Below are 25,810 nucleotides of genomic sequence, written 5' to 3'. Positions count from 1 at the left end.
TAAAACAGACAGATTCTGGTTTGAGGGTAGGTGCTTGAGAAAGCCTAGGGAGCCCTTGAGTCCTGAAGCCTTGCTTAACAATTCTCTTCCACATGACCCTGTCATGGGTGGGATCTCCTGTGGTGGCTCCCAGCACACAGCTATTTGTAAGCCCTCTTCAGACAACTCTTTTGTCTTTTTGCATTTCTTTTTCTTAGGAATGATCTTGATCACTGCCTCCTGTACAATGTCACGAACCTCCATCCATAGTTCATCAGGCACTCTGTCTATCATATCTAAGCCCTTGAATCTATTTGTCACTTCCACTGTATAAACCTAAGGGTTTAGGTCATACCTGAATGGTCTAGTGGTTTTCCCCACTTTCTTCAATTTAAGTCTGAATTTGGCAATAAGGAGTTCATGATCTGAACCACAGTCAGCTCCTGGTCTTGTTTTTGTTGACTGTATAGGGCTTCTCCATCTTTGGCTGCAAATAATATAATCAACCTGATTTTGGTGTTCTCCATCTGGTGATGTCCATGTGTAGAATCTTCTCTTGTGTTGTTGGAAGAGGGTGTTTGCTATGACCAGTGAGTTCTCTTGGCAAAACTCTATTAGCCTTTGCTAATTCTGCTTCATTCTGTACTCCAAGGCCATATTTGCCTGTTACTCCAGGTGTTTCTTGATTTCCTACTTTTGCATTCCAGTCCCCTGTAATGAAAAGGATATCTTTTTGGGTGTTAGTTCTGGAAGGTCTTGTAGGCCTTCATAAAACCATTCAACTTCAGCTTCTTCAGCATTACTGGTCAGGGCATAGACTTGGATTACTGTGATATTGAATGGTTCACCCTGGAAATGAACAGAGATCATTCTGTCGTTTTTGAAATTGTCCAAGTACTGCATTTCAGACTCTTTTGTTGACTATGATGGCCACTCCATTTCTTCTAAGGGATTCTTGCCCAAAGTAGTAGATATAATGGTCATCTGAGTTAAATTCAGCCATTCCAGTCCATTTTAGTTCACTGATTCTTAAAATGTCGATGTTCACTCTTGCCATCTCCTGTTTGACCACTTCATATTTGCCCTGATTCATGGACCTAACATTCCAGGTTCCTATGCAATATTGCTCTTTACAGCATCGGACTTTACTTCTATCACCAGTTACATCCACACTGGGTGGTGTTTTTGTTTTGGCTCCATCTCTTCATTCTCTCTGAAGTTATTTCTTCACTCTTCTTCAGTAGCATATTGAGCACCTACCGACCTGGGGAGTTCATCTTTCAGTGTCCTATCTTTTGCCTTTTCATACTGTTCATGGGGTTCTTAAGGCAAGAATAATGAAGTGGTTTGCCATTCCCTTCTCCCGTGAAGCACGTTTTGTCATAGCTCTTCACCATGACCCGTCCATCTACATGGCATGGCTCATAGTTTCATTGAGTTAGACAAGGCTGTGGTCCATGTGACCAGACTGGCCACTCATTAGCCTATGAAATTACCCATCCCTATAAAAACTGACAACCTCCATACCCAAATGCCTCTTGCCTTCTGAAATGACCCACACTCTGTGGAGTGTTTCACTCTACAGAAATCCACTTCTCACACTTTGCTCTCCTGAATTTCCTCTGTGATGATACATAAGGAACTTGAGTTTCATTAAGTTCTGAGATCAGGTGTGTGACCCCAATTAAAAGACCTTGGGTTCAAGTCCCAATTTGAGTTGCACAGTTTCATCATCGTCATCGGCAAAATGGGACAGTTCTGTGCAATAAGAACCTACCAGGTACACCTGACCAAGACACCACCTAGTGATATGAGAAATGCTCCAATTGATAAACCCATTTATACAATTTTAGACTAGAGAGGCCCATAGGAATTGGCAATTACAAATGGGTACTTGTCAGTGACTGAACAACAACAAGGACATTTGCCATCTGGTATCTGAATCCTATGCTGTTGAGTTGTTGACCTTCAACACGCCCTGAAGGAAGTACAGTTGGAGAGTGTTAGGTAGGTAGAACAGGGAAAAGGAGTCCAAAATGGCGGTGGCTAAAAGACAAGGAAGGGGAAAGCCCGCGAAAATAGAACAAGAAAAGGTCCAAGGAACCAGTGAGGACCTCAGGTAAAACAAACAACACTCCTGGCTGGCCCAATTTACATAGGACAGGCCCAGGGAGAAATAAGCATATAAATAGAGGAGCCAGAGCCAGCTCTCTTTCTTTCTCCTGTGCGCTGGGACGCTCTTCTCCTCCTGTCTTTGAATCGATGTGCCCTCACGCCTCGAAGATAGATTTTCCTGCTATCTTCTAAATAAAATAGAGCTGTAACACTGAGCTATAACACTGATTTGTCTAAGAGCTATAACATGGTCCATTCGAGACCTGAGAGCTATAACACGGTCTATCCAAGACCTGAGAGCTGTGACACAACGAGAGGGCTTTAACGTCTGTCACTCCAAATCTTTGTTGTGACGAGACAAAGAACCGAGGAACATACACTCGTGTGACATAGAGTGAGGCACCTTGTGCTCCAGGGAAACTGGTTTAACAGATCTTTAGATAGTTAGATATTTTCAGAAACTGATTTCAGGATCCCAGTCCTTGTATCTCCTCATATCTAGAAGAGCACTAAATCCCTTCATGATGACATCAGCTCCTCTTGACTAGCAGAAAACCTTTTGTCAAATAAGTGCTTGATTGCATTGAACTCTCCCTTCACCAAAATCACATTCCTCCACTACTTTTTTGGAGCAGTTTCTCAGAACTCTGAGGCGCTGTCTTCCAGCCTGCAGTCCTCATTTTGCCCCAGATAAAACTTAACTCACAACTCTCACATTGTGCATCCTTTTTAGTTGACTTTAGTTGACAATGGTGGTGGTTTAGTCGCTAAGTCATATCCAACTCTCGGGACCCGCCAGGCTCCTCTGTCCAAGGGATTTTTCAGGCAAGAAAACTGAAGTGGATTGCCATTTCCTTCTCCAGGGGAATCTTCCCAACGCAGAAATTGAACCCCGGTCTCCTACATTGCATGCAGATTCTTTACAAACTGACTATGAGGGAAGCCCTTAGTTGACAGTGGTTTTGGAGTCTATCAGATCTTATCTGAGTCTCATTTCAGCATTGTTTTAGCTGTGTGACCTTAACCAATTTGCTTGACTTTTAAACCTGCTTCCTGGACAATATGGAATTTAACCTGAGCCCAGTGAAGATTAAGAAATCCTCACATCCTTTGTGTTCCTTGCAAGGACCCACCCCTCCCCATAAGATTTTGTAAGGGTGCAGATGCCTTCCTTGTTTACTTATTTTGAGGTCACACAGTCTCCAAATTCTTATTCGTTGTTTTACAAATACGTAGCTGAACTGCTTGTCCCTATTGATCAATCAGAATAAGACTTGCTATTGTTAACCAAATTTTCTGTTAAACTTTTCTCCCCTCTCCAGTGCCCTGAACTCCTGTTTACCCTCAGCCTGAACTAGTATATAGCCCCTTAAAGGATCCTTCCCAGAAAATAAACTAGCCTCAGGATAAAACAATCTCTGATCCACTATCTAATCTCACCATCTTTTCATCCCACTTCCTTGCACCTGGGTCTCTCTAGCTTTGTTTACTGCTCTGCGAAAGGAAAACCCTTTTTGCCTAACTCTGAAGAAATTTGCAGGTCTTTCGGTCAACGCGGCCTCCCTATTGCAATAGTTACCTGCCTCTTTAAAGTACTCTTCCTCCCCCATTACAGTAAGCGTTTTGAACTAAAATTCCTCCTTACTAGTGGCCACAGGACTGGAAAAGGTCAGTTTTCATTCCAATTCCAAAGAAAGGCAATGCAAAAGAATGCTCAAACTACCACACAGTTGCACTCATCTCACATGCTAGTAAAGTAATGCTCAAAATTCTCCAAGCCAGGCTTCAGCAATATGTGAACCGTGAACTCCCTGATGTTCAAGCTGGTTTTAGAAAAGGCAGAGGAACCAGAGATCAAATTGCCAACATCTGCTGGATCATGGAAAAAGCAAGAGAGTTCCAGAAAAACATCTATTTCTGCTTGATTGACTATGCCAAAGCCTTTGACTCTGTGGATCACAACAAACTGTGGAAAATTCTTAAAGAGATGGGAATACAAGACCACCTGACCTGCCTCTTGAGAAATCTGTATGCAGGCCAGGAAGCAACAGTTAGAACTGGACAGGGAACAACAGACTGGTTCCAAATAGGAAAAGGAGTACGTCAAGGCTGTATATTGTCACCCTGCTTATTTAACTTCTATGCAGAGTACATCATGAGAAACGCTGGACTGGAAGAAACATGAGCTGGAATCAAGATTGCCAGGAGAAATATCAATCACCTCAGATATGCAGATGACACCACCCTTATGGTAGAAAGTGAAGAGGAACTAAAAGCCTCTTGATGAGAGTGAGAGAGGAGAGCGAAAAGGTTGGCTTAAAGCTCAACATTCAGAAAACGAAGATCATGGCATCCGGTCCCATCACTTCATGGGAAATAGATGGGGAAACAGTGGAAACAGTGTCAGACTTTATTTTTCTGGGCTCCAAAATCACTGCAGATGGTGACTGCAGCCATGAAATTAAAAGACGCTTGCTCCTTGGAAGAAAAGTTATGACCAACCTAGATAGCATATTCAAAAGCAGAGACATTACTTTGCCGACTAAGGTCCATCTAGTCAAGGCTATGGTTTTCCCTGTGGTCATGTATGGATGTGAGAGTTGGACTGTGAAGAAGGCTGAGCGCTGAAGAATTGATGCTTTTGAACCGTGGTGTTGGAGAAGACTCTTGAGAGTCCCTTGGACTGCAAGGAGATCCAACCAGTCCATTCTGAAGGAGATCAACCCTGGGATTTCTTTGGAAGGAATGATGCTGAGGCTGAAACTCCAGTACTTTGGCCACCTCATGCGAAGAGTTGACTCATTGGAAAAGACTCTGATGCTGGGAGGGATTGGGGGCAGGAGGAGAAGGGGACGACGAGGATGAGATGGCTGGATGGCATCACGGACTCGATGGACATGAGTCTGAGTGAACTCCGGGAGATGGTGATGGACAGGGAGGCCTGGCGTGCTGCGATTCATGGGGTCGCAAAGAGTCGGACACGACTGAGTGACTGAACTCAGTCACCCCCGGATGATGCGGGAAGCCCTATTTGGACCCTATCGTTTCAACAGTGTATGAAAAACACTGGACTGAATCAGAAAAATCTATTTCTACTCTCCTTTTGATAGTCACCTACTGTGTGACCATATGAAATCTCTTTGTCTTTCTAGGACCCAGTTTCATGAGAACTTTGATTTGGATCAAGAGTTTCCAAACTGTGCCCTGCAGCATCCTAGGGCTCTACAAGAGAGGCCCGAGTATTTCACACATTTCAAAATTCTAATTTTTAAAACATGTTTAAATACTTTCTGAGCTATCCTTCAAAAAACACCTGCTCAAATAAATTCTTTGCCCTATTTTAACCCACAAGACATCATTAGTTATTTTGCAACTGGGTTAACTAACTCTGGTCTGGGCTCTAACTAAAGCTTCTTCTGCCACCTTTGCTTTATGGAAGGCCATCCTGAGACTGAAAAAAAAAAAGAGCTGTTGAAAAGGACCACAGTGTGTAACTACTCATCCAGTGAAATCAAGGTTGTCTTGAGTCTGTGCAAGTAAAGTCAAACCAAGATGTACACTGGATCTGAGACTGCTATAGGGATATAGGAACATCATTCACAACCCTGAGCAAAACAGCCTCATTGTTCTAAAGCTGTGCTGTTCAACAGAACTTTCTGTGATGGAGGAAATGCTCTGTGTCTATATACTGTAGTCAAGTTTGCCTAGTGAACACTTGAACTGTGGCTCATGAGACTAAGGAGCTGAGTTGTTTTTATTTACATTTAATTTAAATTCAAATAACAAATAACTTGGCCAGTGGCTATCTGGATAGTCTTTAAAATAAACAGTTATTTGAAATTTGAACTTGGAAAGTTAATTTAGACTTAAAATAACATCTTCATCTGTTCTTCATATTGGAGTTTTCCCCAGTTGTCATATCTGAAAACAAATGATTCTTCTAAAAATTTTGTAAAAGCAAACAGCTCTCTAGGAACACTTTAAATTCTATGATTCTTGACCAGAGACAAAGATTGTTACCGACCTGGGCCCTAGGACTCTTTAATCAATGGAAATTGATAAGAGACCAGACAAGAATTTCAGGCAAGACTTTATTGCAGTTTGTGCTGCAGCAAGATGGAGAGAAGACAAGAACTAGGTCCCCGAGGAGAGCTGCTTGGGTCATTAAATGGGGTTAACAGTGGGGTGGGAGGGGTAGTGAGGATCCATGGGCTGGGCAGGGGGCATTGCTAGGTGGTCTGCCTGCCCCCTTGGTAATACTGAGTGCAGGACCTTTCGCAGTACCTCACTTTTGCCGCAGGCACCTCAGGAATATCCACTGGTTTATGTCCTTTTTTTATCCTATTGTTCATAATTGCCCCAACTGCACATGCATGCAGTTATTTTCAATTGCCTACAATTTCTTTGTATTCTTTGGCTCAAGGAGACATTTGTCCAGGTGCAAGCACTTCAGTAGAGGGTCCCAGGTCCAGCTATCTCAAGATGATATTTCACCCAAAGAAGAGACTCCTCCTGGAATACTTTGCTCTGTAAGTATCAAGATGTCTATGATTACATGAAGAAAGGTCTAGACTAGTTTTGCCTGGCCTGCTGCTGCTGCTGTATAAGTCGCTTCAGTCGTGTCCAACTCTATGCGACCCCATAGACGGCAGCCCACCAGGCTCCCCCGTCCCTGGGATTCTCCAGGCAAGAACACTGGAGTGGGTTGCCATTTCCTTCTCCAATGCGTGAAAGTGAAGTCGCTCAGTCGTGTCCGACTCTTCACGACCCCATGGACTGCAGCCTACCAGGCTCCTCCATCCATAGGATTTTCTAGGCAATAGTACTGGAGTGGGGTGCCATCGCCTTCTCCGTGCCTGGCCTGAGTGGGGGCAGATATTATCCAGGGGCAAAAGTCACAGAACAACCACATGGTGAGGTAGTCACATATTAAATAACTTGTCTAGGGCTTTCTTGGTGGCTCAGTGGTGAAGAATCTGCCTGCCAGTGCAGGAGACACGAGTTTGACCCCTGGTCTAGGAAGATCATACGTGTCTTGGCACAACTAAGCCCATGCACCGCAACTGTTGAGCGGCTGCTCTAGAGCCCAGAAGCCATGGCCACAGAAGCCCAGATGCCTTAGAGCCCATGCTCCTCAACAAGAGATGCCACTGCAGTGGGCAGCCTGCACACCGCAGCTAGAGAGTAGCCCTTGCTCACAGGCCCTAGAGAAAAGTCCTCACAGCAACAAAGACCCAGCACAGCCCCCAATAAATAAATAACTTGTCTAAGATGACATCACTGGTAAGAGGCAAGTAGAACTCAAATCCAGATCTGTCAAGTTGTCAAACACTGGGCTGACTTCCTACTGACCGCAGCACTCACGGCTATATTGTTTAACAGAGAAAATATATAAGAGGGACACTTTCCAGAGCCACGTGCTTACCAATCTGCATTATCTCCCTAGAACTGGGCTTTAAACATCTCCAAGGAAGGTGAGCCCTCTGACCCACCAGGGTTGCAGGCAGGTAAGGGTGAGAGAAGTCTCTGCTTTAGGTGAAAACACCTCAAATCTCCTCAGTCTTTTCATAAACTCACCATAAAACATCCCACATCTCATCTTGTTTTCTCCAGTGACCAGTAAGCTCATTGTTAAATGATTTGATTCTTAATAATAATTCTTAGTAATATTCTTTGGATTTCTCCATAATAATTCTTTGTATTAAAAAGAGATTTTCCTCTGAGAACCTAAAAGTACCCTAGTCTATGTACTTCCCTGAAACCAGCCAATGAAAATAAATTTGCTTCCCTCTTTTTTTTTTTCTTTTCACCAGATTAGGAAACTGAGGCTCAGAGAGATGAAGGATGAGGGATCAGGGGGTTGGTAGGACTGGGAACAACATCTAGCCAGGTCTCAACCAGATTTCTCCCATACCTTGCCCAATGTCCACACCCCCTAGGGTTTTAGTTAGAGTTATTTCTCCCAAAGGGGCTTGGTTTTAAAAGCCACTCACCAAGTCACCCAGAATCTTCCCAAGTACACAGAGTGGGCCAGAGGCCATACCACCCATTAGGCAAACTTGAAAGTGGAGAAAATTTACAGAAAGATAAGCTATAGCCTTCTCACTTGTTACTGTCTTCAGCAAAATTTCCCTCATTATGTGTGTGTGTTATATTGTTACTAATGCTAAGGAAAATGGAAAGAACAACACAACGTTCTCAAAGGGCTCACCAGCTAGCAAGGGTAAAGAAAAGGAAAGGAAACAGTTTGATCGCTTGACAAAAGCACCTGAAGAATCAGGTTTCCCTTGTGCTGTATGGCCATGCTGTCTAAGGGGAAACACTGAAAATGTTCTTTGCTCTACTACAGTCCCCATCACGCTGCCCACACAAGTACTTACCCCAAACCAGCTTCACTCACTGCTGCTGCCTCTAGGACCCAAAATGCTGGTGAGTTTGAGACCCCTGCTTTGTAAAAAAGACACTGCGATAGGAAAAAGGCAGAAAACATAAAGCACTACAGGAGCATTCAGGATAAGACACCAATTGGGTAGCATCTAAACTAAGTCTTCAGTAGGAGCTCACAAGGTGAAGAGAGGTGCGGAAGGGCACCTTGGACAAAGGGCACAACCGGTGGTCCAGGGACCTGGGAAGGGGTGCTGACATGTTTGGGGGACTGTCAGTGGTTGGGCCGGGGAAGGCAATGGCACCCCACTCCAGTACTTTTGCCTGGAAAATCCCATGGACGGAGGAGCCTGGTAGGCTGCAGTCCATGGGGTTGCGAAGAGTCGGACACAACTGAGCAACTTCACTTTCACTTTTCATTTTCATGCATTGGAGAAGGAAATGGCCAACCCACTCCAATGTTCTTGCCTGGAGAATCCCAGGGATGGGGGAGCCTGGTGGGCTGCCGTCTGTGGGGTAGCACAGAGTCGGACACGACTGAAGCGACTTAGCAGCAGCAGCAGCAGCGGTTGGGCATGGCTGACATATGGTAGTGAGTAGAGAGAATAGTGTTGCAAAGGTAGGTTCCAGCAGATTCTGAAGGGCCTGGTAGCCCATCTCTAAGGCATTAGAACATTCCTCTGTAGACCCGCAGACCTTGAGCAGACATTGGATTGGGAGAATTAGAAATAATGCCAGATTAATAAGATAGAAAACTCACTAAAGTTTGGAAGTAGCCTGTAACAGGAAGGGTTGGAAGCGTGCGTGCCTGCATGCATAGTCACTCAGTCCTGTCCCACTCTGTGCAACCCTATGGATTGTAGCTGTCCAGGCTTCTCTAGCCATGGGGTTTCCCAGGCAAGTATACTGGAGTGCGTTGCCATTTCATCTGCCAGGGGATCTTCCCAACCCAGGGACTGAACCGTATCTCCCGAGGCTCCTGCGTTGGTAGGTGGATTCTTTACCGCTGAGCCACCAGGGAAGTCCTAATGAATAAATGCATAGGACGTGGGGGAAGGGGTTTTCCAGACAGAACTGTTCCAGAAGCTCCGAAACAGCTCACTGCTGCTGACACATAAATGCTTCCTTGTCGACTGAATATCTGTAGCTCCCACATTGTGCCTTTGAAGCTGACAATTTCTTATTAGAAATGAATGCATAAATATATCTACCAACAATCCAATGATTCCACTTCTAGATATTTATTTGCCCAAGAGAAATGGAAATTGATGTCTACAAAAGGTTTGCTCAGGGATGTTCACAGTCACCACTTTATTCAGAATAACTGGGAAGTGCCCAAATGCCCATCAACAGGGGAATAGAAAAATAAATTGCTGTACCTCCATTCAATAGAACACTACAGAATAATACAGCAAAGAGAACTGAAGATAAGGCTCAGCCTCAAAAGTGTTATGTTAGGTGAAGGGACCAGACCCCCACAAAAGCACATAGGAATGAATGATTTATATATAAATACATATATTATATTCTAGAAAAGAAAAGGATAATCTGTAGTGAAAGAGCAGATTAGTGGTTGCTTGGGGTCAGGAGCAGTAGGGGGAAAAAGGCCAGAGGTTGACAGGGAAAGGTCAAGGACTGTTAAAACTCATCAAGCTGTTTACATCTAAGATCTGCACACCTATCTTTTACATGAATCATATTAAATATTTTTTTCACTTTGCTGTACAGCAGAAATTGGCACAACACTGTAAATCAATTATCAGTTCAGTCGTGTCCAACTCTTTGTGACCCCATGGACTACGGCACGCCATGCCTCCCTGTCCATCACCAACTCCCGGAGCTTACTCAAACTGTCCATTGAGTCGATGATACCATCCAACCATCTCATCCTCTGTTGTCCCCTTCTCCTTCTGCCTTCAATCTTTCCCAGCATCAGGGTCTTTTCAAATGAGTCAGTTCTTTGCATCAGGTGGCCAAAGTACTGGAGTTTCAGCTTCAGCATCAGTCCTTCCAATGAATATTCAGGACTGATTTCCTTTAGGATGGACTGGTTGGATCTCTTTGCAGTCCAAGGGACTCTGAAGAGTCTTCTCCAACTCCACAGGTCAAAAGCATCAATTCTTCGGCGGTCAGCTTTCTTTATAGGCCAACTCTCACATCCACACATGACTACTTGGAAGTACTGCTCACTCTTAGAAGAACCATAGCTTTGACTAGACGGACTTTTGTTAGGAAAGTGACGTCTCTGCTTTTTAATATGCTGTCTTGTTGGTCATAGCTTTTCTTCCAAGGAGGAAGTGTCTTTTAATTTCATGGCTACAGTCACCATCTGCAGTGATTTTGGAGCCCAAGAAAATAAAGTCTGTCACTGTTTCCATTGTTTCCCATCTATTTGCCATGAAGGGATGAGACTGGATACCATGACCTTAGTTTTCTGAATGTTGAGTTTTAAGCCAACTTTTCACTCTCCTCTTCCATTTTCATCAAGAGGCTCTTCAGTTCTTTGTTTTCTGCCATAAGGGTGCTGTCATCTGCATATCTGAGGTTATTGATAGTTTTCCCAGCAATTTTGATTCCAGCTTGTGCTTCACCCAGCCCAGCATTTCTTATGATGTACTCTGCATATAAGTTAAATAAGCAGAGTGACAATATACAGCCTTCACATACTCCTTTTCTGATTTGGAACCAGTCTATTGTTCCATGTACAGTTATAGCTGTTGCTTCTTGACCTGAATATAGATTTCTTAGGAGCCAGGTGAGGTGGTCTGGTATTCCTATCTCTTTAAGAATTTTCCACAGTTTGTTTTGATCCACACAGTCAAAGGCTTTGGCAAAGTCAACAAAGCAGAAATAGATGTTTTTCTGGAATTCTCTTGCTTTTTCTATGATCCAACGGATGTTGGCAATTTGATCTCTGGTTCCTCTGCCTTTGCTAAATCCGGCTTGAACATCTGGAAGTTCACGGTTCACATACTGTTGAAGCCTGGCTTGGAGAATTTTGAGCATTACTTTACTTCAGTTTTTTAAAAATAAACAAAAATGAATTTAAAGAACTTTAAGTAAGAGAGGGGAACAGGGACCCAGACAGGTAAGGAGAGAAAAGAACCCTTTGGCACTAGCAGAAGTGCGCAGACCTGGTAAAGAATCCCGGAGGTGGGCGGGGACGGCGGGGGCGGGACCCCGGGGCGCCGCGAGAGCGGGCCGCCAGGAGTGCAGTTACTCCTCTCGGACGCTAGGGGGCGGCGTGGGCAGGGAAAGGGCGCGCCGCGGTGACCCGGGAAGTGGCGGCGAGGGGGCGGGCCGGTGCGCGGCAGGCCATGTGGGCGCCGGCGCAGCCGGGAACCGCGCGGGTAGCCATGGCGGAGCTGCAGCAGCTCCGGGTGCAGGAGGCGGTGGACTCTATGGTGAAGAGTCTGGAGAGGGAGAATATCCGGAAGATGCAGGTAGCGGGGCGGAAGCCGACCTGGGGTTGGGGGGAGCGAGTACGGTGCGGGGTTTTCTGCCCCTTCCCGCAGCCGCCTCAGGATCCTTTCGCACCACTGCCTCCCAGCCTGCAGACCCGGGTCGGGGTGTCCCTGGGGTCGTCGCTGCGCCCTTGGAAGCACTGCTCACTCTTAGAACTGGAGCTTCGGCTGAGCGAATGAAATCTGTGAGCCCTCGCCACGCGCAAGGCCGTTTGCCCCCCGCCCCCAAGGCCAGGCCGGGGAGGGGGTGTCCCCTCGCCAGGGTGGGGGTGTCCCCTCGCCAGGGTTGAGAAGCCCCCTGGAGTAAGGTGTTCAGCCTCCCCCACCTTCCCGTCTTGCGCGGCCGCTTCGCAGGTGAGCAGCCAGAGCCCGCCCAAAGAGCACCGCCAAGGTGAAAGACCGGAAACCCGACGGTGCTCGGCCTCCTCAGTGGCCTGGTCATGCTCGGCTCACGCAGCGATGTCTCATATGCTGTTCTGCTTTGATCCCCTGAATGTTAAGCGGCTGTTGATCCCGCTTCCCCGACCGGATTGTGGGTTTCGCTTGTCAGGGTGTCCCTGGAGTCAGTGGACCAGTTGCCCCCTGGTGGATGGTTACTAGATCGCTGACCTCTGAACCCTGTGGTTTAGGCACCTGGTTTTCAGAACTTGGCCCCATCTCATCCTCCACCACCCTCCCCGGCCATCCAGCCGTCGGTTCAACAACTGTCAGTGAGCTAGCAGCAATGAAACACTCTGCTAGGCACCGAGGGTAATGTTTCCATTCGTGGTTTTAAGCTCTTGGTGTCTATTCTAAAGAGAGGCGCTGGTGCGACGCGCCCCCTAGCCTCTGCTGCACGCGGTGGTGGTCATCTCTGCACTAAGGCTTTCCTGCCTCACCCTTCTCTGCCCTCCCCCCACAGGGCCTTATGTTCCGGTGCAGCGCCGCCTGCTGTGAGGAAAGCCAGGCGTCTATGCAGCAAGTGCACCAGTGCATTGAGCGCTGCCACGCACCTCTGGCTCAAGCCCAGGCCCTGGTGACCAGCGAGTTGGAGAAGTTCCAGGTGAGGAATACCCCAGCCAGACCACTCCAGCCCTAGGTGTTGCTCTTTTGCAGATGACAAACGTTGGCTCAGAATTCTTGGCTTTAGTGTCTTGTTTCTTTGTTAACATCTGTGACAGTCCTATGTCCAGCTAGTCTTTACACGGTTTAAAAATTTGGAAAAAGTCCTAGAGGTTGAGTGCTGTAAGAATTTCCCATAGAAAGGGAGTTCATGACCAAGAGCCTTATTTTTTTTTTCCCCCATAGACATCAAATATATGTATACTGTACAGTATGAAGCTTTGTAAAATATATTAGTTCATTCTTACAATAGCAGAATCCCCAGGAAAGTAGAATAAGCCAGTCTTTAAAAGGTCCAGATTAGAGCAAGATCCTACCATCATTTTGTGGGTTTTCCCACCCAGGATGCCCCTACTTGCTGTACCCAGAGGGCAGCTCCTGTGTCACTAAAGAGCAGTCATTTACATGAAGCATTATTTTTGTTGACTCATTGATGCCTGACTCGCAAGCCTCTCTGAGGTCACTGAGAGCCCCCTCTCCCCCTGCCCTGCTCCATATTTCTCTCTGGAGCAGCAAAGGGTGTCCCCAGCTTCCTTTTACTCCCTTCCTCTGGGTATACATTCCTGAAACTTGGGTGGAAGAGGGCCCACTTCTGATCAGGCTATTTCATAGCCTAGGACTCTGTTCATGTGGACAAATTTATATCCAATGTGAAATGTTTTTATATTCTATATAAAATTCTTCAAAATGACTGGCACTGTAAAAGGGTAACTTCTCCAAGATCATGAAACTCCAAAGGGTTTCTCTGTGTTTGACACTTTATTTTACAAGTCTTTCAAAGTTTGCTTCTTGAATTACTGTACAACTTTCTCTTCCATTCACTGTTCAGTCCTGCAGTCAGGCTTACTTTTCCATTGCACCAGAACCACTCTTTCCACTTCCCTCCATGGGGCCAAATCCAACGGTCATTTCTCATCTTACCCAGTCTCCCTCCATCACTGACACAGTGGATCACTCTCCCCCTTGTTTAAAAATCTTTATTCATTTGGCCACCAGGATAGGATAGCTCACTCTCCTGGTCACGCCTCCCCACCCCCGCACTCCTTTCATGTTCTCATTTACTGTCTTTTTTACTCTCTCCAATCTCTGAAGAGCAGGGGAGTGCCCAGGGTTATGCTTGGACCTCAGTCTAGTTCTGTAGTCTCATAGCAAATAGCTACATACTGACAGCTCCTGCATCCGTATCTTTAGATCAGCTTCACTCTTTATCCAGGTTCATATATCCAGCTGTTTCGCCAGCGTCTTCACTTACTTGTTTGTCCATCTCCCTCCACTGGAATATCAGTTCACGGAAAGAAAGAGCTTTATCTGTTTTACTCATTGCTGTATTCCCCAACAGGAGAGTCCCTAGCACGCAGTAGAAGCTCAATAAATATTTGCTGAATTGAGTATTTTTCTGTAGTGATGCCAGATCTTATAAAATCAAGGTGTTTGCAAGTCTATAGTTGAGTAACAGTAGCCTCTAGTTCCTTCTTACTTCCTGGAAGGCACTTCTTACAATTTTTTGGGTCATTCAGCTACTTTCTAGTAATGCTTTGTCTGGGCCCTCATGGTGCCACCCTCTGTTTTAATCAGGACAGTCTTGGTCAATTCCACTATAGTGTCCCTTTAATTGATCGAGATAATACACGTCAAGCCAAAACATGTAGTGTAGAACGTGGCACATGATAAGCACTTGGTAAATGAAGATCAGCCTTTCATTTGGTCTACCCTGTTCCTTCTTGCCACAGGACCGCCTGGCCCGGTGCACTATGTATTGCAATGACAAGGCCAAAGATTCGATAGATGCAGGGAGTAAGGAGCTTCACGTGAAGCGGCAGCTGGAGACCTGCGTGACCAAGTGTGTGGATGACCACATGAACCTCATCCCAACCATGACCAGGAAGATGAAGGAGTCCCTCTCTTCCATTGGGAAATAGCTGTCTGCTAGTGGCCATCAGGGCTGAGGGCAGGAATCAATTTAAAAAGAGGAATGGGGATTTGGGTCTTTTAAGGAGAGTTGATGAATGAGGAAATTAAGAACAGCAGCAAGTCTAAGGCCTGTGTTTCTCTCCTCTGGACGCTGGTTCCTTTGTGCTTCAATCCTAGAAAGTGAAATGGATAAAAAGCAGTGCTAAAATTTGGGTCACAGATAGCACAGGAGGTTTGTTGTGAGCCTGAGTTTCATGTGGCAAGTACTTCTCCTGCCAATAGGGAGTCTCCCCTGTACCAAACCAGGGCCCTCCAAGGTACCAGATCCTCTTATTGCACAGATACCAAGAGGCTGGCAGGTTCACGTAACCAGCTTATGGTCTAGTGGAGTGTGAAAGGAGGTGTTTCTATTTGGTGTCCACCTGCTGTTTACCAGAAGGATCACTACAACATTTTCCACAAACGAATAAAATCCATGCAGTCACTAATGTAGAAAGGGGCAGGGGTCTTCCAGGGGTTTGTTTTGCTTGTTTTTCTTTTATTGGCAAGGGCATGACGTTAAGATGTAAAGTTGGGAGAGGCAGTTTGGATAAAAACGTTGAAAGGGTCCCTGCAGGTACTCCTTTCTGACCATCAAGATGTGGATGTGTGTTTCTTAAAATTCTCACACATCACATCATTCAGCCGGGAGACCCTGCAAAATTGTAAGAAGCGATCTCACACGGGTAAGGGAGGCAAGTGCTCTCCCTCTCACTGGCAGCCATGGTGGGCCCTGAGGCCGCCTGCAGCAGAGTCAGCAAGCTACCAGACAATCTTACAGTGACACTCAGCCTGGAAGGGAAACGGGGTTTTGACAGTATAATATGCTCATATTCAGGAATGAACAGCGAAAGAGGAACTATTTAGCTACTTCATTAAGAGGGTTGTGAAGGACGGGCTTTGGAAAAATCTGTTTCTCATGAAACAGAATGAAAGCCTAAACCCAGTGTTGCTCACTTTGCCCCCTGAAATAACAGCTTTGTTGAGACAATCCCCTGGCAACAAAAAAAATCAAGGGAGGAAAAGTAAGCAACTCAGGGATGAACTGTGGCTCCTTTAGAGCGATGAAGGTACTGCCCTCCATTACCAAATACCACTTTTGCCAGGGCCTTTGCTACACGTGTTGTTCTTGCCCCAGTTCTGGCCCCTTATCATTGTGATAAGGACCTTGTCTTTTTACCAACTTACTACTTGAAATGATAATATTGTCTGTTTGCTGTATCAAGACTGTGATATATTTTCCTAGTGGTTTGGTTTTCGCAATAAATAAGACTTAATTTTCTTCCATTATTGTGTTTTTTCCCTTATATCTGGACAGTGAATATATAACTTTGTCAGGATGCTTCCCTTTGTAACGTGTGAAATAAATTTAAGATGTCCCAGGGAGTGAAAAGTAGTTACGTGTTATAGTCCGGGTGCTTCTAAGGGAGAACTTTGAGGAGATACTAGAGCGCTGTGAATATAGATCTGTTAATGTAAAAAGACAAACTGGAACGCTGAAGAATTCAATATCCACATCAGGTCTCTAGCTTCCACCGTGGAACTAGGCAGGTGGCCCTGCGCTTCCCACACCCCTCGGTCAGTTGTCTGTGTTTGCCTTATTCTCATTCCGAGGCTGTTACTCGACCCAGGAGCTCGCACGCATATCCTACCATTCGAAGACATGGTTACACCCCAGGAGAAAGGCTGGCTGTTCTCACTGCTGCTTGCGGGTCATCTCTGGCCTCCAAGGTTCATCCTTTCCATTTCCTCTGCCTGAAGAGCCCTCTGGCCAGGCCCAGCATATGTAACTTTTACCCATCAGAGGCAGGCAGGATAGGAGCTCTCCAAAGATGTGCTCATCCTAATCCCTGGATCCTGTAAATACACTACCTTGCAGGTTACCAGGGACTTTGCAGATGTTGATTAGGTTACAGACCTGAAAATGGGTTGATTAGCCTGGATTACCTAAGTGGGCCTGATCTAATCAGTTTCCCTAGCTGAGGTCAGAAGAGATGAGACAGAAGTTCGAAAGCATGAGAGGATTCAACCCCCACTGCTGGGGGGTGGATATGGGACACATGGAAAGTGTGGGGAGGGATGGGAGTGGCTGCACAGACCCCCAGCTGCCAGCCGGCAAGAAATCAGGACCTCAGTCCTGCCACAACAAGGAACTGAATCCAGTAGACAACTTGAATACACTTGGAAGCAGATGGATCTAAAGAGCATCCAGAAAGGAACACAGCCCTGCCAACACCTTAATTGTGACCCTGTGCAACTAAGCAAAGGACCCTGCAGCGCCACACATACCTGACCTACAGAACTGTGTGATTATAACTCTTGGCAACTCCAATATGTAGTACAGTATGATTAACTATTGTCAGCATGCTGTACATTACCAAGCGTTGTTGTAACACACTAAGTTTGTGGTAATTTGTTATGGAAGCAATAGGAAACTAACATACCGTCCTTAAGCCCCATCATTCAGTACAAATACCGCTTCCATGAAGCCTTCTCTGGTTTCTCCATCTATTGGTGTGTTCCCTGTTAAGTCTCAAAGCATTCTGCCCCCAAGCCTCTTCAGCCATCCCCACGGTCCACCTGGGTTATATAATTACAGTCATCGACATACATCATATTTCTCCCACTAGATGATGTAATACTCAGGGCAGTCACTTCAGTCCTGTCCGACTCCTAGTGACTCTGTGGATGACCCCGCCAGGTTCTTTTGGCCATGGGCTTCTCCAGGCAAGAATACTGGAGTGGGTTGCCACGCCTTCCTCCAGGGGATCTTCCCAACCCAGGGATTGAACCCACATCTCTTAACGTCTCCTGCATTGGCAGCTGGGTTCTTTAGCACCAGTGCTACCTGGGAAACCCCTCAGGGCAGCATCTGAGGCTTATTCATCTTTTATTTTCCTTCCAAGGTGTAGCACATACATGTAGACTGCTAAATTTTTCTTGAAAGGATGTTTCACAGCTTGTATGGCTGGTTATTGTTTAATAAGATGAATTGCTGTGACAATGAAGAATTGAAAAATGGGCCTAGAAATATTTGTGACTATAGAAAGGAAGAGCTGATTGATGATGGATACTGACAGTATAAGAAAATTAGACGGGATGACAGTCAGGTAGATGAATCTGGGGATGGGGACGACAGAGGAGGAGATGGTTAGATGGCATCACCAACTCAATGGCCATGAGTTTGAGTAAATTTCAGGAGTTGGTGATGGACAGGGAGGCCTGGCATGCTGCATTCCATGGGGTCGCAGAGTCAGACACGACGTAAGTGACTGAACTGAACCAAATCAGCACGAACAAGCAGAAAGTTATGTCGCTGATGAAGGGACAAGATAAAGCCCCAGAAAAACAACTATATGAAGTGGAGTTGGGCAGCCTTCTGGAAAAAGAACTCAGAATACTGATAGTGGAGATGATTCAGTATCTTGGAAAAAGAATGGAGGCAAAGATTGAGAAGATGCAAGAAATGTTTACCAAAGACCCAGAAGAACTAAAGAACAAACAGAGATACACTAGAAGGAATCAATAGCAGAACAACTGAGGCAGAAGGAGGACAAATGACATGGAGGACAGAATGGTGGAGATCACTGCCACCAAACAGAATACAGGAAAGAAAGGAAAGGAAATGGAAGACAAGCTAAGAGCCCTCTGGGACAGTAAATGCATCAACATTTGCGTCATAGGGGTCCCAGAAGAAGAGAGAAAGGACCTGAGAAAATATTTGCAGAGATAATAGCTGTAAACTTCCCTAACTGGGAAAGGAAATAGTCAACCAAGTCCAGGAAGCACAGAGAGTCCCAGGCAGGGTAAACCCAAGGAGGAACACGCTGAAACACATAGTAATTAAACTGACAAAAATTAAAGACAGAAATAAAATATTAAAAGCAACAAGGGAAAAATGACAATATACAAGGGCACTCCCATCAGGCTATCAGCTGATTTCTCAACAGAAACTCTACAAGCCAGAGGGAATGGCATGATATATTTAAAGTGATCAAAGGGAAGAATCTACAACCAAGAATACTCTACCTAGCAGGAATCTCCTTCAGATTTGATGGAGAAATCAGAAGCTTTCCAGACAAGCTAAAGTTAAGAGAATTCAGCACCACCAAACCAGCTTTACAACAAATGCTATAGGAACTTCTCTAGGCAGGAGACGAGAAGAAAAAGAGCTACCTACAGAAAATCCAGAAAAATTAAGAAAACAGCAATAGGATCATATATATCTGTAATCACCTTAAATGTAAATGGATTAAATGCACTAACCAAAAGGCATAGACTGGCTTAGCAGATGGAAACGTGCATGTATGCACTTCCACTTGTCGCGTCAGTTTGCTTGATGCCCCCCAACTGTATGTAATTATTTTATAGTTAGGATAATCATGTTCCCACTATGGTGTGAAACTATACTTATCTTTTATTTTTTGTCTGGCTATTGATTGTGAAAACTGAAAAACATCTTTTACTATTGTGATTCTATAACTATTACTTGAAACCATTGAGTCACGATTGGCCAACAGAGAAATAATAGCATTCTATATCACCAAAACTACCATTTAATAGAAAAAGCTTTAATCACTTTTTAAAATCCAAATGCATATCAGAATTATCTTGGATTTTTTTGAAAAATACAGATGCCTAGGTGTTGCTTTTTTCTCCAGAGCTCCAGATATGTTTCTAATGGGCAGCTCTGTTTAAAAACGACTGGACTATGTGAGGGTTGCTTACTCTCATCTAGTATGCGTCACTTCTTCTATCTCACGTTCAGTGCTCCCATTTCACTTATTTTACGTTTTCTAATTTCTTCATCTCTTCTTTTTTTTTTTTGAGGTTCTTTCTCATGCCTTTATCAAGCATAGTAGAAAAGTTCTGGTATACATAATATGTAAATAATATGTATAATATGTATATTTTAGGAAACATGACTTTTTGCCTAACTAAAACAATTTATGACATTTTGATTCCACTTGTTTGACTTAGTGTGAATAGGATGCAAGATTTCTAATTAAAAAAAAAAGGATATAGAACGAACAGCAAAGGTTTGCTGTAGAGCAGAGGGAAACCATAGTCAATGTCTTGTAGGAACATATAGTGAAAAATAATTTCAAAAATAATATATGGTATATGTATAACTGAATCACAAACGAATTCTACTTTTTGAAATTTAGTTATGTTTATATTATTTCCAGTTTTTCTAAATGCCCTATGGACATCTGATAACAACATATGAGATACAAAACTTTAAATATATTTATGTAGGATGTAAGATTAATATAAATTAATCTAAGTAGAAATATATTAATTTAAATTATTAATGCATCATTCAAGATGCTCCTATTATTATTTTTTATATACTTGATAAAATATTCTCAGAGAAATGTTAATATGTCTCATTACGATTGTATTTTTTTTCTTTTCCCTTATATTTCTTCTGGTTTTTGCTTTATGTATCTCTGTTTTTTGTTGTTAGGTATCAAATGGTTTTATGATGTCTATCTTCTTTGTGAATTGTACCTTTTATCGTTAAAATATTCATCTTTGCTTCATTTAAAAATAAATTTAATTTTTAAAAAAGAGGCAAATAATACAATGGAGCACACGTCCATCTCCTCCTCCGGCCCCACAGTCGACCTCTACTGCCCCCTACTGGCAGTCTGTAGCAGAGGGGGCAGACGGAGCAAAAATGTGGTTTACAAGGTTTCAGCCCAGCCTTATTGAGCAGATAGAAGAGTTATTGTGGAGCCGAAGGATTTGCTTAATAACTGGAACAAATATAAAGTAATAGAAATATCTATATTTAAATAAAATAAGAGAACATCTTAAATTTCAAATATCTGTTATAGGAAAAGAGTTTCACAGGCAGATAGATAACCAAATACTTATTTTAAATAGAAACCATTTTATTCTTCTTGAATAAAGGAACAAATGAATGGCTGAGTGGATGAAGCGGGGTGGATGAGTAACAGACAAAGCCCTCCTAGAGGTTTCCATCAGCCCATCAGAGCAACTTATTTTCACAGAGTTTACATATAGCGTTTGTCTTGGTAAGATGTTAATGATCAGTTTAGATTCTCAAATGCTTTAATCATCACAAGTAATTTCTATTCACAGTATTTAGTTCTGGTTGCAGTTATGGAAAAGAAGAGCTATTTCATGAAAAGTGTTTTGGATATATCTGTGTTTTTCTCACAGAATCATAGGACAATACCTTGGTCTGGTCTATTTTAAGTCAAGGGTTGTGTTTATAATCAGATACACTTTTGTATAATTGTCTCAATACATAGAAATGATTTAAGAACCTATAGCATGAAATAATTATATTGGTTTGATAAAGGACTGGAAGCAGGTATTAAAGTTGAATACCTTCATTTATAATTTTGTTGCAGGGAGGGCAATTTCCCATGCTGAGATAGATACCTCATGGGTGTCCATTTGGAAACAATAATTTCTTGCAGGAGTGTTATGATTATCCAAGCTTATTTTACAGGTGAAAAGATGAAGGTTCAGAGGAGCTAACTGGCCTGCCCACCCTCAATTCCTAAACAGCCAAGTGCTGCCTGAGGCATGTTGGTGCTACTGCCCAGGACAGGCGTTCAGTCCAGCCTCCCCCCCAGCACAGCACACAGCTAGGAGGACCCCAGGGAATACACATCTCATGGGAAGAACACAGGGCACACGCATGGGTCAGTTCAACACTGTAGATGATTAAGACAACTGGCTGCACAGAGGCAGGGGGAGAGGGCAGCAAGCCACAAGCTGCCCAGATTCTCAGAAACACACTCTGTGCTCCTAGGCTGATGTTCTGAGCACATCAGAGTAAGCAGAGAAGCCTGGGCACCGCTGCCCCTAAGCCTCCTCCCCCAACATTCAGGGCTCACTCTCAGGGAAGATTTCTGAGTGCGAGATTCCAGGCATCGGGCACCCACCATCACAGAGGCACGGTGGAGAGCCCTGCCACCTTCTCCCTGGTGAAAGATCGGTTGGGAGTGAGGAGTGTGGTAGTGGAGGTCAGGTTGGAACAGAGGAGGCAGGCAGGGATGTGTGAGCATTTCTCATAGCCACTGGAGCAAGTTGATTCTGGACATAAAATGGACCCTCCCTCTGTTGGGATTACATCTCCCCCTCCAGGCAGTCCTCACGGGTAGCTCCCTCCAGTGTGGCCACAGCTGGTGTCCTTGCCCGAACACTGGAGGGTGTGTAACTCGCTCTCACCCCCTTCTTGCTGCTCTGTGCCTCAGGCTGATCCAACCACAGCCACTCAAGCAGCTCTCAGGATTGGGTCTCTGAGTGCACCCCATGAAGCTCCCCTCTCCTGGCCGAGTGAGGGGAAACCCTGCCTCATACACAATCTTCCTCTCTTTCCTCCTCCCTCCCTCCTTCCCTTCTCTTCAACAGAGAGGACATACCGCTTGCCCTCTTCAAAGATCTTCAGACATCCTCTCCCTCCAGTCTCCCAAACTCTATTCCTTTATTCCCTGAGGTAGATCATGAGCTAAAAGCGGCAAAGTCAGTTTCAACCATCCCTCCTGCAAGTCTCACATCGGTGACTTAGCCCCTCATTTGGAACAAGGGGATGTTTCACACTTACTGTTTGGTCCCTCCTGGGGGGCTTCAGAAGGATTCCCATTGCAGCATCCTATCCTAGAGCACAGATGAGTGAGGTATTCCTGGGCTCCAAGCTCTCCCTATCTTCTTCCCACACATATGACTAGATTTCGAGCTTGTCCCCCACACTCTGAGGTTGCCTAAGAGAAGGTTCACTCTACTAGTGGGTATACGATTTAGTTTAAAGCACCTGGACCAGGATTCAGGCAGTCTTGTCATAAGCCTGTCTCTCTCACTAAAGGGCTGTGAGACCCTAGACAAGTTAGTTACCCTCTCAGGGTTTATGATTCTCGGCTTTTAAACAAAAAGCTTGAGTCTGATGGTTCCCAGGGCCTTTCCAGTTCTAGGATGCGAATTGGTCTAGAGGACTACGCAAGGTCAGGGCCAGGCCTGTTCTAGGACAGAGATGAGGACCAAACCCTCTGGGTAGTTCCTGACATTTCCATTCCCTCCGGTGGGCTGCTTTGTATCAGGTGATACGATTGTCCCGGGATCTGTCTCCTGCCTTGGGATCATGCTTTCCCGCAGTCCAGAACAGAGACAAGGGCAAGTCCCTGAGTCTGGGGGCCCCAGGGTGACTTCAAGCCTCAGCAGATAAAGGAAGCTGTGTTCCAAAGAGCTTTGTCTGAGGACCTAAAACAGGCAGTGGCAGGAATGGTCCAGGCTCCCCTCCGCTAAAGATAAAAACATCATGGGCTCAGGGATGTTCCCAGTTGTAAATCAATCAGCTAGGATGATTTCTGCCCTTATCCCTTGCCCAGGGTTCCTTCTACAACCTCCATCCATCCTGTCCTCCTGTCCTGGCTTCCCAGCCACCTTAACTGGAATAGAAGGAAGTTTTCAGCTGCCTCTGACAACAGTCTACAACTTGGCCAAGTCATCGTGAGAGTCCTAAGCTGCCCAAAGCACAGGCGAATAGATAGGCATTCGGGGGCCTCCACCAACTTCTGGGAGCCAGCGTAGCATGGGTCCACTCCGACAGGCGCCCAGTATACGCCAGGTTTCCCCACCCGCATGGCCCAGTTGCAGCTTATTTTCCAGGAGTCAATGCCCGTGAGTAATCCCTCTGCACAGCTATGGGTAGGATTTCTTTCTCATGTTGTTACAGAGATTAACGTGCTACCTCCTAAGGCTACTGGGATGATTAAATGAGATTTCATTAGTAAAAGGGCTTCCCAGGTGGTTCAGAGGTAAAGAATCCACCTACCAATTCAGGAGATGCAGGAGACTCAGGTTCAGTCCCTGGGTCCGGACGATTCCCTGGTGCAGGAAATGGCAACCTACTCCAGTACTCTTGCCTGGACAATCCCATGCAGAGAGGAGCCTGGTGGGCTGCAGTCCACGGGGTCACAAAGAATCAGACACAACTGAGCGCACACATACAAGTGAAATGTGAAACTGGCGGCGGACAAGCTGCAGATACTAAGAAAGTAAGACCTGCCTCCCCCTGCCAGCTGTTTACCTGAGGCTCAGACTCCCACAGCTGACCCCCGTCTTCTGAGCTCCTTTGAGATTTTTGTCAGTCTGAAACCCTAAGTCAGCTTCAAATCCGGCTCTTGAAGAGAACTTTGAAGGTGTTGGGTCTACTCTGAGACACTAAATAAGCTGCCTAGAATCTAACCCATAGCAGATGGCTGTGCTGCTGGGCCCGCTGGAGAGGATGGTCTCACGTCTGGTCTTCCACCGTCCCCTGCCGGCTGCAGTGTGATACTGCAGACAATGCTGGCATCCCAAGCCCAAGCAGTTTACAGAGGAAGACAGCAAGCCAAGACCAGGTGTCTGAGGAGGGCAACAGCTTGGAACTACACAGTGACTTATAGCTCACACAGCACTTGCCTGCTTGGTTTTCACGACCACCCTGCCTTGCCCCTGTTCCTAAGCTCAGAAGGGAATTTGCAGTCATTGTTCAGCCCTGATAGCCTCACTATTAACAGCTGACCTGTCTCAGTTGCTGGCCATGTCCTATACCCTAACCATACCCTAATAGAATATTCCAGAAAACCAATGAAACAGACCTGTGCAGATCTCAATCCAAATACTGGTGTTATTTCTAAAGCGGTTCAGTTTTAACCATGCTGTAAACAATCCAGAATATTCTGAGGAAAGGAATTTTGTAGGGAAATGCATATGTGTATGTGTGTGCACCTGTGAGTCTGGTGTGTGCATTCCCTAGCAATGCAGACTGGTTAATATACGGCAGATGTCAGCATCTGTCATGATTATGATGCTTAATAAGCATTTCTCACATGCCAACCAGCTGACCGTTTCATTTATTAGTAACATCAAGAACCGGGTTCAAGTGCATGGTTTCCACAGTCCTTCCAGGCCAGAATCATGGACCCCATCCAGTAGAATGTTGGATATTTACACAGTGAAGGCACATGACCTGGCGACACCATCCATCAGCACCAGATAGTGATGAAATCACCCATCAGAGCCAGCAGAGGGAATACCTGCCTTTCTCCTGTTCTTTTTTCAACTTGGGGGAAGCTAAACCCAGACAGCACATCATAGTAAAGGAGTCATGTCTCTGAGCCCTGCAGATCTCTTAAATAACTGGAATTTTCAGGTCATGTATTTATAGACTTTTAGATCCGAAGAAGACCTTAAGAGAGTATTCCAGTTCAATCCTTTGATTTTGCAGTAAAATGAAGCACAGAAAAGGGAAGTCCAGTCTAAGGTCACAAAAACAGAGAAACAGCTGGGGTGAGAACTCAGGGTCCTTGGCTGTTTTTTCTCCAGCTGACCTTAATTCGAGTAGTCTCATTTCTAGATGGGAACTACTGGCTTCAATTGAAGATTTTTAAGCCCCATCTTTTCTTAATGCACAGAGAAAGAGGAAGACACTGGCACATTGTAAGTACTGAATAATTGGGTTGGTTGGCTTTTGCTTTTATGGATTAATCTTACTTTATGCAACTTAAGAAGGTTAAACTCATGGGACTTCCTGGGGTCCAGTGGCTAAGACTGCACTCTCAATGCAGGGAACCTGGGTTCGATCCCTGGTCAGGGAACTAGATCCCACACACAGCAACTAAAAGATCCTGTGTATCACAACTAAGACTCAGCGCAGCCAAATAAGTAAATTTAAAAAAAATTTTTTTTTAAAGAAGACAATTCAAGTAATGAATTTCTCTCCTTATTCTCTCCAATGAGGTGATCAGAGGTTTGAATTGCACCCCACTGTCCCATTGCAAATCTGAGTGTGGATC

The 25,810-nt window shown here is 45.0% G+C and overlaps 1 protein-coding gene across 3 annotated transcripts; it reads left to right on the top strand.

Moving 5' to 3' along the window:
- The first annotated feature begins 11,795 nt into the window (after window positions 1-11,795).
- FAM136A (family with sequence similarity 136 member A) lies at window positions 11,796-16,275 on the top strand. 3 transcript variants are annotated; one of them, XM_060412325.1, is made up of 4 exons: window positions 11,796-11,921; window positions 12,572-12,692; window positions 12,844-12,984; window positions 14,774-16,275. In XM_060412325.1, exons 3-4 carry the CDS (start codon window positions 12,850-12,852, stop codon window positions 14,960-14,962), a joined length of 324 nt encoding a protein of 107 aa, XP_060268308.1. In that variant the 5' UTR covers window positions 11,796-11,921; window positions 12,572-12,692; window positions 12,844-12,849; the 3' UTR covers window positions 14,963-16,275. The 3 variants fall into 3 exon arrangements, with proteins under 3 accessions (XP_060268308.1, XP_027822771.3, XP_042102250.1); XM_042246316.2 differs by having other exon boundaries at window positions 11,818-12,127; XM_027966970.3 differs by lacking the exon at window positions 12,572-12,692.
- Window positions 16,276-25,810: the final 9,535 nt, after the last annotated feature.

This window comes from Ovis aries, chromosome 3, assembly GCF_016772045.2.
Source record: "Ovis aries strain OAR_USU_Benz2616 breed Rambouillet chromosome 3, ARS-UI_Ramb_v3.0, whole genome shotgun sequence".
In the NCBI taxonomy this organism is placed as follows: domain Eukaryota; kingdom Metazoa; phylum Chordata; class Mammalia; order Artiodactyla; family Bovidae; genus Ovis; species Ovis aries.
This window is presented reverse-complemented; position numbering and strand designations above follow the sequence as displayed.

Excerpts from the sequence above, each read along its gene's own strand:
- FAM136A (XM_027966970.3), top strand. The coding sequence starts at position 11,796 with ATGTGGGCGCCGGCGCAGCCGGGAACCGCGCGGGTAGCCATGGCGGAG. Across the intron at positions 11,922-12,843 it reads AGAATATCCGGAAGATGCAG|GGCCTTATGTTCCGGTGCAG; the intron begins GTAGCGGGGCGG and ends CTCCCCCCACAG. Across the intron at positions 12,985-14,773 it reads GCGAGTTGGAGAAGTTCCAG|GACCGCCTGGCCCGGTGCAC; the intron begins GTGAGGAATACC and ends TTCTTGCCACAG.